This window comes from Chiloscyllium plagiosum, chromosome 7 (assembly GCF_004010195.1).
Source record: "Chiloscyllium plagiosum isolate BGI_BamShark_2017 chromosome 7, ASM401019v2, whole genome shotgun sequence".
Classification (NCBI taxonomy): domain Eukaryota; kingdom Metazoa; phylum Chordata; class Chondrichthyes; order Orectolobiformes; family Hemiscylliidae; genus Chiloscyllium; species Chiloscyllium plagiosum.
In genome coordinates, this window is record NC_057716.1 from 33,845,532 (window position 1) to 33,857,451 (window position 11,920).

The following is an 11,920-nucleotide window of genomic DNA, read 5'->3' on the forward strand; positions in this document are numbered from 1 at the left end:
TTTGGCTTTCATTAACAGGGGTATTGAGTTTAAGAGTCGTGAGATCTTGTTGCAGCTCTATAAAACTTTGGTTAGACCGCACTTGGAATACTGAGTCCAGTTCTGGTCGCCCTATTATAAGAAAGATGTGGATGCTTTGGAGCGGGTTCAGAGGAGGTTTACCAGGATGCTGCCTGGACTGGAGGGCTCATCTTATAAGGAGAGGTTGACTGAGCTCGGACTTTTTTCATTAGAGAAAAGGAGGAGAAGAGGTAATGAGAGGCATAGATAGAGTTGATAGCCAGAGACTATTTCCCAGGGCAGAAATGACTAACATGAGGGGTCATAGTTTTAAGCTGGTAGGAGGAAAGTATAGAGGGGATGTCAAAGGCGGGTTCTTTACACAGAGAATTGTGAGAGCATGGAATGCGTTGCCAGCAGCAGTTGTGGAGGCAGGGTCATTGGGGACATTTAAGAGACTCCTCGACATACATATGGTCACAGAAATTTGAGGGTGCATACATGAGGATCAGTGGTCGGCACAACATCGTGGGGTGAAGGGCCTGTTCTGTGCTGTACTGTTCTATGTTCTATGTAACCAGCAGATACTGGCTGAACTCCATCAGGGTCATCATGGCTGACCTCCACCAGGGTCATCATGGCTGACCTCCACCAGGGTCATCATGGCTGACCTCCATCAAAGTCATCATGGCTGACCTCCATCAAAGTCATCATGGCTGACCTCCATCAAGGTCATCATGGCTGAACCCCATTGGGGTCATCATAGCTGACCTCTGTCAAGGTCATTATGGCTGAACTCCACCAGGAGTTTTCAAAATGAAGATGTTGGCAAGGAGTTATGTCTGGTGGCCAGGAATGAATGCAGACATAGTCGCTTTGATGGGGCAGTGCCCAGAGTTCCAACAAGGACAGAAATTACGGCCAGCAGCTCCCCCACATGCGTGGGATTGGCTAGACAACACTTGTACTCAGCTGCCTGTCGGCTATGCAGCTCCCTTCATGGGCTCAATGTTGTCAAACATGGGGCTGCCCACTCAAAGTAGGTGGGCGGGCACAGAATTCATTCCTGTGGATGATTATTTAAAAACTGCAGGCATTTTGTGCAATACACAGAGTCCTAGAAGTGTTGGTAACAGATAATGGGCTATCAAGAACACCTCGTCTTCCACCTAATGAGCCTCCAACCACATGGGATCAATGTCCATTTCACCAATTTCCTTATCTCCCCTCCCCCATCTCTTCCCAGATCCAATCCAGCTACATTCCCGCCAGCCTCAACCCTCTCCCCATTTATCTCTCACACCCTCTTGGGACCCTCACACTCTTGATGAAGAGCTTATGTTCGAAACGTCGACTCTCGGATGCTGCCCGACCGGCTGTGCTTTTCCAGCAGCACTTTATTTGACTCTGACCTCCAGCACCTGCAGTTCTCACTTTCTCCTATCACATTCCAGCAGGGTATTCCCTGAGTATTCCCTAAAGTCGAATGGTATTCGACACATAAGGACAGCTCCATACTTTCCATCATCCAATGATGTGGCAGAAAGAGCAGTCCAAAATCAAATGCTGGCTTAAAGAAACACTGCAGCTTCACCAGGTCCTGGTTCTTATTTGGTTATAGGATTATCCTTCATGCAACTACAGGGATAGCTCCAGCACAGTTGCTAATGGGGAGGTAACATCTGACCACACCAGGTTACATCTGACCCTCCTGGAGCTGGGGAGAGGGTGAAACAGCATCAGGAATGCCAATTCCAGACGCAAGACTCCTTGAAGTGAGAAAGACAGTTTACTTCAGGAGATTAAGTTTGGTGGAGGAATCATGGGAACAGCCCTGCATGGGTAAGAGGCATGGTCAATACTAGGTCAGGTCCAGTGACATATAAAGTTTGAGTAGGTGCGAGTGGTCCTGAACAAACCTGTGGACTGTACGAAAGCTGCAAACTGGCAAACGGTGCCGGAACAAAACATGCCTGATTTCTCCAGCCTTTCTGACTGTTCCGGAATTCCTGGATTCTCCCTCTCCGTCAAGCGCTGAAGATACTTTGGAATCTGAGAAGGACATGGCAGACGTCGTTGCCTCAACACCTTTGCCATCTGAAGAACAGAATGAATTTCTTGCGAGCTGCTCCATGCACAAGAAGCTATGCTGCTGGGTGTTACACACCACCCACACCAGAGATGGAGGTGGAGAAACCTGACCTGGTCCCAAAACGCCCCACAGGGGGAGGGTTGGAGTGACTGTAATGAGGTCAGCCAGGTGGACCTCCGAGAATACAAGTTCCCTGATCAGGCATGTTCATCTGGTCCAATCAGGGAGCCCTGACTGAGAGAGCGAGAGAGCAAGAGAGAGAGAGACTGTGTATGAGAGAAAACCAGTGTATGTGAGATAGCGAGAGACAGAATGAGTGACTGCATGCATGGAAGAGGAAGAGTGAATGATTGAGTGTGTGTGTGAGAGAGAGAGAGAGAGAGAGAAAAACAGTTTGTGTCTGTGTGTGTATCATGTGCGTGTGAGATACACTGTGAGAGTGAGTGGATTGTGTGAGAGTATGTGTCTGTGAGATTGTGAGAGAGAAAGAGTGGGAGGATCTGTGTGTGCGCAAGAGAGTATGTGTGAATGTGTGTATGTGAGAGAGTGTGTGAGAGAGAGCGTAGCGTGCATGCATGAGTGATTGAGAGAATGTGTGCGTGTGCTTGTGTGTGTCAGAAAGTGTGTTTGTATCAATGTGCGAGAGTGAGCGTGCATGAATAAGTGTGTGTGTATTTCTGTAGAGAGAGAGTGAGAGAGAAAGAGAGAGTGAGTATGTGTGAGAGAGAGAGAGAGAGAGAGAGAGTGTGTGTGTGTGTCCGCGCACACACGTTTAGACCAATGGAAGTGACTAGTCGGGGATGTTGTGCTTACATGTATCAAAGCTCGGTTTCACCTCGCACAGTCCAGTTGTACTTACTCTGTCATAAGCAAGATATAGTGGCATGAGAGAAGGTGTAAAACTGACTCACAACAAATGAGAACAGAACAGAGTGATTTATTCAGTTGAGCGTTAGGAGGAACAAGCTGAGGATGCTCTCTCTTCAAAGGCCAAGGCAAGTCTGTGAGGGTGGCGGAGTGGACGACTGTGGGAGAACGCAGAATCTGAGAAGACACTTGAAACATGATCAACTCGTTAACAGCAGGTAGAGAAAGTATTTCCACTTTGGGGGGGGGGGGGGGGGAAGGTGGGGAAGAACACCATCATCAACATAAAGACACGCCGTCTTCATCCAGCAACTGCACGACCATCTGCTACCAGAGAGTCAGTAAACTGTTAAATTGAAGCTTGGTAGGCAGATTGGGGGAGACAGGAATGGACAAGGAGAGATGGGGAGGTGGCTCAGATGAAGTATGGACTGACTGAGTGGTGAACAGCCTGTTCCACTGGCACGTAGTCTGTGTAATCCTCTTGCTCAATTGTCTTATTCTTTGTCAAAGCATAAGCTACATGGATCTCCTGACCAGATCTCCTTCCTTCAACCAATTGGATTTTTAAGCCCAGCTCACACCTTATCATTTAGGAAGTGTTATTTACATACATACTAAAATACACAGACTCACAGACAATCACTCAGATACATTCACAGACACAGACACACACACTCACACAGATATACATACATACTCATAGTCGGTGAGGGAATTGTAAACATTCCCACAGTTTGAGGACTGTATGGTCAAATTGGAAAATTACTGATTTAAGGACGGTGTGGGGGGGAAGAGAGAGAGAGAGAGAGAGAGAGAGAGAGAGAGAGAGAGAGAGAGAGAGACAGAACAGCCAGGTAACTACAGGCCTATTAATTTCAGTTCAGTTGCAGAGAAGCAACTGGAAGCTGTCATTAAGATCGGGTAAGCGAGCATTGGGACAAAGCTAAGTTCACTTTGCCGAGGGTAAGTCATGTCTGAGGTGAATTTTCTCTGGTCATTAATAAAGGTCGTTGCCGATAGGCTGTTTGCCTTTACCACGGAGAAGTGGGGTGCTGAATCTTAAATGGGGAGGAGACTGTGGAGAATCTGCCCAGATACAGATCCAACTCAGTTGCACAACAAAAACATGAGAGTTTAAGCTGTTAACTCAAAACAGAGGAAGACATAAACTGCAATTTAATTTCCCATTCAGCCCCTTGATTACTGAGCACTGAACTGCTTGGCATGTTTGAAGGGGATCTTCTGACAGGAGACATTCATAAACACAGGGATATCACTTTAAAATTAAAGCCTGATTGTTCGGGAGCCAATCAGAAAAACACGAGGAGAGTGAAAATCTGCAGCTTCCCCACAGATCGTTGTGGCTCTTAGATAATTTGAGCTCCAGTCATTAGATCACCAAACCTGGATCAAACAGGGCAAAACAGAGATCAGACAGACAGCAACCATAATTGAACTGCTTAGCACAGCAGGTCAGAGAGAACAGATTGGTCTAGCTACTCAGGATCTCATGTTCCAAAGGTGCTTTAGAACGAAATACCAGACAGAAGAACTCACCACCATCCCCTTACACCTCCATACCTTGTTCCACATTCTCCACTGTGCCATATTCAGCCAGAAGTCCATCCAATACCTGAAAAGAGCAAAGAGACAGGAATATTACACCGTGACACCCAGACAGGAGTGTGACACTGTGTCACCTCAGACAGTCAGACATTGGTACACCATTTCACACAGACAGACAGGCAGTAGTGCCATACCATGTCACAGGGTGATAGATTTAAGCCAGATGTCAGAGGCAGGTTCTTTACACAGAGAGTGTTAAGGGTGTGGAATGCCCTACCTACCAATGTAGTCAACTCAGCCACATTAGGGAGATTTAAATGATCCTTGGATAAGCACATGGATGATGATGGGATAGTGTAGTGGGACGAACTGAGAACAATTCACAGGTCGGCGCAACATCGAGGACCGAAGGGCCTGTTCTGCGCTGTGTCGTTCGATGTTCTATGTTCAGCCAAACAGGGGTGTTACACTGTGTTACCCAGCCACAGACAGACAGGAGTGTCATACCATGTCAGCCAAACAGGCAGACAACAGTATTACAATGCGTCACCTAGACATCAGACAGTGTTACGACATGTGACCCAGACAGGAGTGCCAGACCTTGTCACTGAGACAAAGAGGAGCTTCACACTGTGTCACTGCGACAGACAGGAGTGTAACACCAAGTCACACAGCTAGGAGGGTGCGGTGGAGGTGGGGGAGCCATCATTGGTAAAATCATTCGCAAAGAAATCCCATGCGAGCTCTGGTATAAAGACGATAAACATATTGCTTTTAATGATAGTCAGGCCGCAAGCTCCAATTAACTTTCTGGTGGCCCCCAAGAAGCCTACTGCCCATTTGTCTAAGGCAGAAGATTCAGATGCAGAGCTTTTGGGACACCTGATAGTTATTGCTAAAAAGTGTCCTGCAAAGTTGAGGTTAACAAATGGCCACAGACTCATCCCTAACAAAGGTGAGAAGGTGGACAGTGTGTCGGCCACATTCACCTTCATGTAGGTGGTGTACGCCAAATTTTCAGCCTCCAGGTTAATTGTTATGGGGATGGGGTGGGAGGGTTGCACTTTGGAAAGTCGGTGCAGACTCAGATGGGCTGAAAGGCCTCTTTCTGCACTATAGGGATTCTAATGAAGCACTGCTCTCCTGTTGCTCAATCACTGTTGAGGTTGCAAACACCAGAGATGGATCTTCCCAGGGTAACAGCATGTCTAGGAATTAACTCATCTCTCTCTGTTTAGCGTGGCAGAAAAATTCTTCACAAGATTAACTCTGACTAGAGTCACAGCATTGGGTCCTCTCTTCCCAACAGTCCTGTACTTTCGTTCTTACTCACCACGCTGCCATGATTCAAGAAGGCAGCTACCCATCATCCTCTCCAGGGCAATTAGGGACGGGCAATAAATGCTGCCATAATAAAAACAATCCTTGATCAAGAGTTCTCCAGGACATCTCGACAGGGGCGTGCACGTGATGCAAAGCCAAAAGGTTTCCAGCAAGGCCACAGTCTTTGGGTGGGCAGTACTTAGTTCTGGACACATTACTCAGAATTCAGAATGGTTACAGCACAGGAAGTGGCTATTTGGCCCATCCACTCTGCACTGGCTCTCTGTAGCAGCAATTCATGAGTACCACTAACCGCAACTACAAAGACAAGCCTTCTTCCTGTAACCTTGCACATTCTTCCTTTCCAGATAATAATCCAATTCCTTTTCAAAAGCTCTCAATGAGCCTGCCTCCACCACATTTTCAGGCAGTGCCTTTCCAGATCCTAACCAGTAGCTGAATGGAAACAATTCTCCTCATCTCTCCACTGCTGCATTTCTCAATCACCTCATATCTTACGCCCTCTTGTGCTCCATCCGACTACAAAGGGAGCAGTTTCGGACTTCGCTCAATATCAAATGCCTGCATCAAAAAGTCCTCTCAATCTTTCCAAAGGAGTTGTTAAAGTTAAAAATCACACAACACCAGGTTATAGTACTAGCTTTCATAGTGCTGCTTAGCTACCTGATGAAGAAGCAACGCTCCGAAAGCTGTAACTTCCAAATAAATCTGTTGTACTATGACCTGGTGTTATGTGATTTTTAACTTTGTACACCCCAGTCCAAAACCGGCTCCTCCATATCAAGTTCCCCAAGGAGAACAGTCCTGACCTCTAATTTATCTTCAGGACTGAAGTTCCTCATCTCTGGAGCCAAGCACTTGAATCTTTACTGCATGCTCTCTCCAATGTCTTGCCATCCTTCCTGATGTGTAGGGCCCAGAACTGCATGCAGTGGTCCAGTTAAAGACAGAACCAGTGATCTACACAGGTTGACATTACCCCCTCACTCCTGTACTCTACGTCCCCATTAATAAAGTCCTCCTGAATGACTCAAAGATTCCCAACAGCATTTTAACAATCAAGATTTTTATTTATACTAAAAACAGAAAAGTGCTGGAGAAACTCAGCACATCTAGCAACATCTATCAAGAGATGAACCGTTAACAATGACTCATTCCACACTCAAAACATTAACTCTGCTTCTCTTTCGACGGTGACCATCAGGCCCGCTGAGTTCTTTCAGCATTTTCTGGTCTTAAATTCAGATTTCTAGCACACACTCTGTATTTTGCTTTCTTCCCATACCTTTCACTATCACAAGATTAACGAATCCACCTTCTTGTCGAAAATGTTGCATATTTCCAGTATTTATATGCGGGTTCAGCAAGCTGTCAGGAACTTTAGAGTCGAGAGTGTGGTGCTGGAAAAGCACAGCAGGTCAGGCAGCACCCGAGGAGCAGGAGAATTGACGTTTCGGACATAAGGAATGATTCCTGATGAAGGGCTTATGCCTGGAACGTCGATTCTCCTGCTCCTCGGATGCTGCCTAACCTGCTGTGCTTTTCCAGCACCTCACTCTCGACTCTGATCTCCAGCATCTGCAGACCTCACTTTCTCCTATAGGAATGTTAGCCTTTATTTGAAGAGGATTTGAGCACAGCAGTAGTCAGGACTTGCTTCAATTGTACAGGTAGTTCTTCTATAACACTTGTTTATCAAACACGATCTGTCTGTAAAGTGAGTTTAGCTAAAATGGCCGACACTTTCTTTTCAATAAAAGTAACATTCGTTTGCTGTTGTGTGATTCTCACCCCCGGCACTAGGTGCAGCGGTGCTTGGAGGACTGGACTCCACATCAGCTCATGTGGTCAGCCCCCATGTGCGCTTTCTCATTAAGAGCTTGTGATAGGTATTGTGAAGTCTTTTTGCTAGTGGATTTGGAAAAGCATCGTGAAAATATCTCCACAGCCTAAGGACAAGAAGCTGGGAGCAATCTGGTAATTTAAAAACTTAAAAGAGTTGAAACTTCACTGTAATTGACTAACACTAAAAGGGCAGTGTTGAGGGACAGTTTGAAACTTGGCTTTGGTGTCTGTATTAAGAGCTTTTCCCCCCTTTTATCTGTTTAAAAAATATGTTGAGATGTTAAAGAATATCTGCAGACTTATGTGAATCTGTTTCAGTGACAAATCACTATGGTAACCAAATGCAAAGAAATACCAGTACAGGGGCTTGGACATAGTCGGTCAGCTGCTCAGGGTGGTCCCAGTCAGGAAACTCTGCATGGAGTGGGTGAGGGAGAGAAAGGGCATGTGTGGAGATGTCCTGAGGGGGGTGAGTAGGCTGTGCGGAAGAGATTCAGGGTGTGGCCGGACAAGCCACTCAAAATGATGGATTCATGAAAATGGACAAGAAACGACGGGAATGCTGGGGAATTGAGGCAAGCCTTGGCCAAGGTGACTGTGTTCAAAGACTCTGAAATAAACAAGCTGCAAAATCCAGACAGGCCGCAGCTACAGACAGACTGTATGCAACTGACTCAGCAGCTGCAGACAACAGAATATACACTTGAATTTGAACCGAATGGAATTGACATGAATGCCATCCCCAGTACAATTGGAAACATCGAATTGTTTACCAAATGAAGGGGAGCCTGAGGAGAGGGGTACCTGACCTCTTCCCTTACTTGGAGAGGGCTACCTGCCCTGATCGATCTATTGGTGGACATCGAAGCCCCTCCCAAAAGGGCACGAAGACTTCTAAGTATAAGAATTGCTGCAAAACCACCTTCAGGAGCGGTAACTCGAGACCAAACATTGTGAAGAGAAGACATGGGTGGAACCACTGGGGGAAGACAGCCAGACAATTACCGTCATGTGAATGAAGGCCAAGATCTAGTGTGGTGGTACATGACCATCCAGAGTTAAGTTAAAGCACAAGATATCAGATAGGTTTATAGTGCAACTTGTTAAGTTTGTAAAGTATTTTATTATAATAATAATTGTGTTAAATAAGTAAATATTATTGCTTATTAAGAATAGACTGGCAGTTTCTTTGCTAGGTACATTAGTTAAACAGGCACAACAAATTGGCACCCCGGATGGGACCTCAATAAGAAGTGACTGTCGCTCTGAGGTCAAATCCCACAGAACCTCATATTCCTGGAGATTTTGTCTGAGCTGATCGAGAAAAGGGCAGCTGCTCACACACAGGCCAAGATTTCTAGTCAATCGGAGTGAATAGCTATGTAAAATTGTTAGTGTGTGGAGTATTTTACTGTAATATTGATTGTGTTAAATAAATAGATATTATTGTTGAGTCGACTCGCAGCTTCTTTGCTAGGTGTAAGAGTTAAACACACTGTGGCAGGCTCCACGAGGGTTTGTCAGGGTCAGAGTCTAGTCAGGATGACAGTGAGTGGGGAAGGTGTTGCAGGAAACAGTGGATGCAGTAGCGAGATAGAGTAAATGCGAGGTATCAATGTGAAGATGGTGGCATTTCTACTGGCAGAGTGGAGAAGGTCTGCACTGGCCTGGACGGTAACCCTGGTCCAGGTTGGCGCGATTCCAGTAAAGTGGCAGCCTCTGTTGGCCTGGAAGAAAAGGATGCCTGCCTCTGCACCACCCCATCCCCATGAGCAGCATCCCCATTAGCAGCATCTCCATGTCTCAACCCACAAAGGGAGGCACCAATTTTCCATTGTCTGCCATGACCAGGGCCAAGGTCAGGAACCACGCAGAGCAGCTCCAGACTGACTGCCCTTGTCTGGGTACGTAATATCTTGTTAAATAGTGCTGCACCACGGATGCTGGTCAATTCTGGGATATCCAGGAACTGTTGACTGGTTTTGGAAATGGCACATGGTATGATGATGCTAGAATGTGTGAGAGGGGCACCAAAAGATGGGGTAGGCAATAAATTCAGAGAGTTTTGTAAAATCAGGTGATAGGCGTGTCCAAGGATCACAATGTAAAACCCTCCGATAAACTTGACAAAACTGACTAGCGAAAGAAATTAAGATTCTGCCCTTGAAATATCAGGTTAACAATCACACAACACCAATGTTTAGTCCAGCAGGTTTATTTGGAAGTACAAGCTTTCAGAGTGCTGCTCCTTTGTCAGGTAGCTAGTGGGACAGGATCATAAGACACAGAATTCATAGCAAAAGATCACGGTGTCATGCAACCGACATAATATATAGAGCAAACTGAGATGGCTGTTAAGGCTTTTATCTTTTAGAATGGGTTGCAGGTTTCGATTCATTAATATGTATATCCCAGAACTTCTTTCAAGGCACACTCCCGAGATAACATAAGGTTTTATATTAAAAAACTAACATCTCAGCTCAGACAATGAATTAAAGGTGTGACATTAGGCTCTGTCTGTATTCCAATCCTGAGTCAGCCTGGTTGTGTTTCCAAAATAGGAATTTATAACATGTCACATGGATTGACTGCCTACAGATTGTGTGCTTTTTGAGCAAAATAGAATGTGGTGGTAAGTACAATTCTGCAAATGCAAATACACCCCATAGACTTGTGTGTGTGCATGGGAGAGAGGGAGGGGGGGGAGAGGGAGAGAGTGTGTGTATGTGTGTGTAAAAGAGTGTGTGCGTGTGTGAGTGCATATGTGTGAGTGCGTGTGTAAATTCCCTTCCAGTTGGGAAACACTTTAGCAGGCAGGGACATTTGGTCCCCGATCTTTGGAGGACTGTCCTCCAAGGCGGGCTTCGGGATAGGCAACAACGCAGAGCAGAGGCTGACAGCCACGTTCGGTGCCCATGAGGATGGCCTCAACCAGAACCTGGGGCTCATATCACACTCCAGGTACGCCACGACACACACTCTCGCACACACTCTCTCACAGGTTTATACTCCTTCACACACAAATACACACTCTTTCACAGGATTATACTCCATCACACTCACACACACTCTCTCTCACAGGCTTATACTCCATCACACACACACACACACTCTCACAGGCTTATACTCCGTCTCGCTCACACACACACTCTCGCACAGGCTTATACTCCATCACACTCTCGCACACACAATCTTACAGGGTTATACCCCATCACACTCTTATACACACTCTCTCACAGGATTATACTCCATCACACTCACACACACACTCTCTCACAGGCTTATACTCCATCACACTCACACACACACTCTCTCAAAGTCTTATACCCCATCACACTCACACACACACTCTCTCACAGGCTTATACTCCATCACACTCACACACACACTCTCTCACAGGCTTATACTCCATCACACTCACACACACACTCTCTCACAGGCTTATACTCCATCACACTCACACACACACTCTCTCACAGGCTTATACTCCATCACACTCACACACGCACTCTCTCAAAGTCTTATACCCCATCACACTCTCGCGCACACTCTCTCACAGGCTTATAGCCCATCACATTCATGCACACACTCTCTCACAGGCTTATACTCCATCACACTCTCTCACAGGCTTATTTTCCATCACACTCACACACACTCTCTCTCACAGGCTTATACCCCATCACATTCTCATACACACTCTCTCACAGGCTTATACTCCATCGCATTCTCTCACAGGCTTATACTCCATCACACACTCACACACACACACTCTCTCACAGGCTTATACTCCATCACACTCACACAAACACTCTCTCACAGGCTTATACTCCATCACACACTCACACACACACACTCTCTCACAGGCTTATACACCATCACACTCACACACACACACTCTCACAGGCATATACTCCAACACACTCTCTCACAGGCTTAAACCCCATCACACTCTCATACACACTCTCTCACAGGCTTATACTCCATCACACTCTCTCACACACTCTCTCACAGGCTTATACTCCATCACACACTCACACACACTCTCTCACAGGCTTATACTCCATCACACACTCACACACACTCTCTCACAGGCCTCACACACACACTCTCGCACAGGCTTATACTCCATCACACTCTCGCACACACAATCTTACAGGGTTATACCCCATCACACTCTTATACACACTCTCTCACAGGCTTATA

General features: G+C 46.2%; 2 protein-coding genes across 5 annotated transcripts in view; both read right to left on the reverse strand.

The window, feature by feature from the left end:
- Positions 1-11,920, reverse strand: part of LOC122551460 (sentrin-specific protease 2-like) — a 425,299-nt gene that overhangs the window by 102,870 nt on the left and 310,509 nt on the right. The window lies entirely within an intron of this gene.
- LOC122551888 (insulin-like growth factor 2 mRNA-binding protein 2) overlaps positions 1-11,920 on the reverse strand; it is a 147,202-nt gene that overhangs the window by 51,481 nt on the left and 83,801 nt on the right. The window contains exon 4 of the mRNA XM_043694461.1: positions 4,544-4,595. Within this exon, the coding sequence (XP_043550396.1) occupies positions 4,544-4,595 (52 nt within the window). The remainder of the gene's footprint in view (positions 1-4,543; positions 4,596-11,920) is intronic.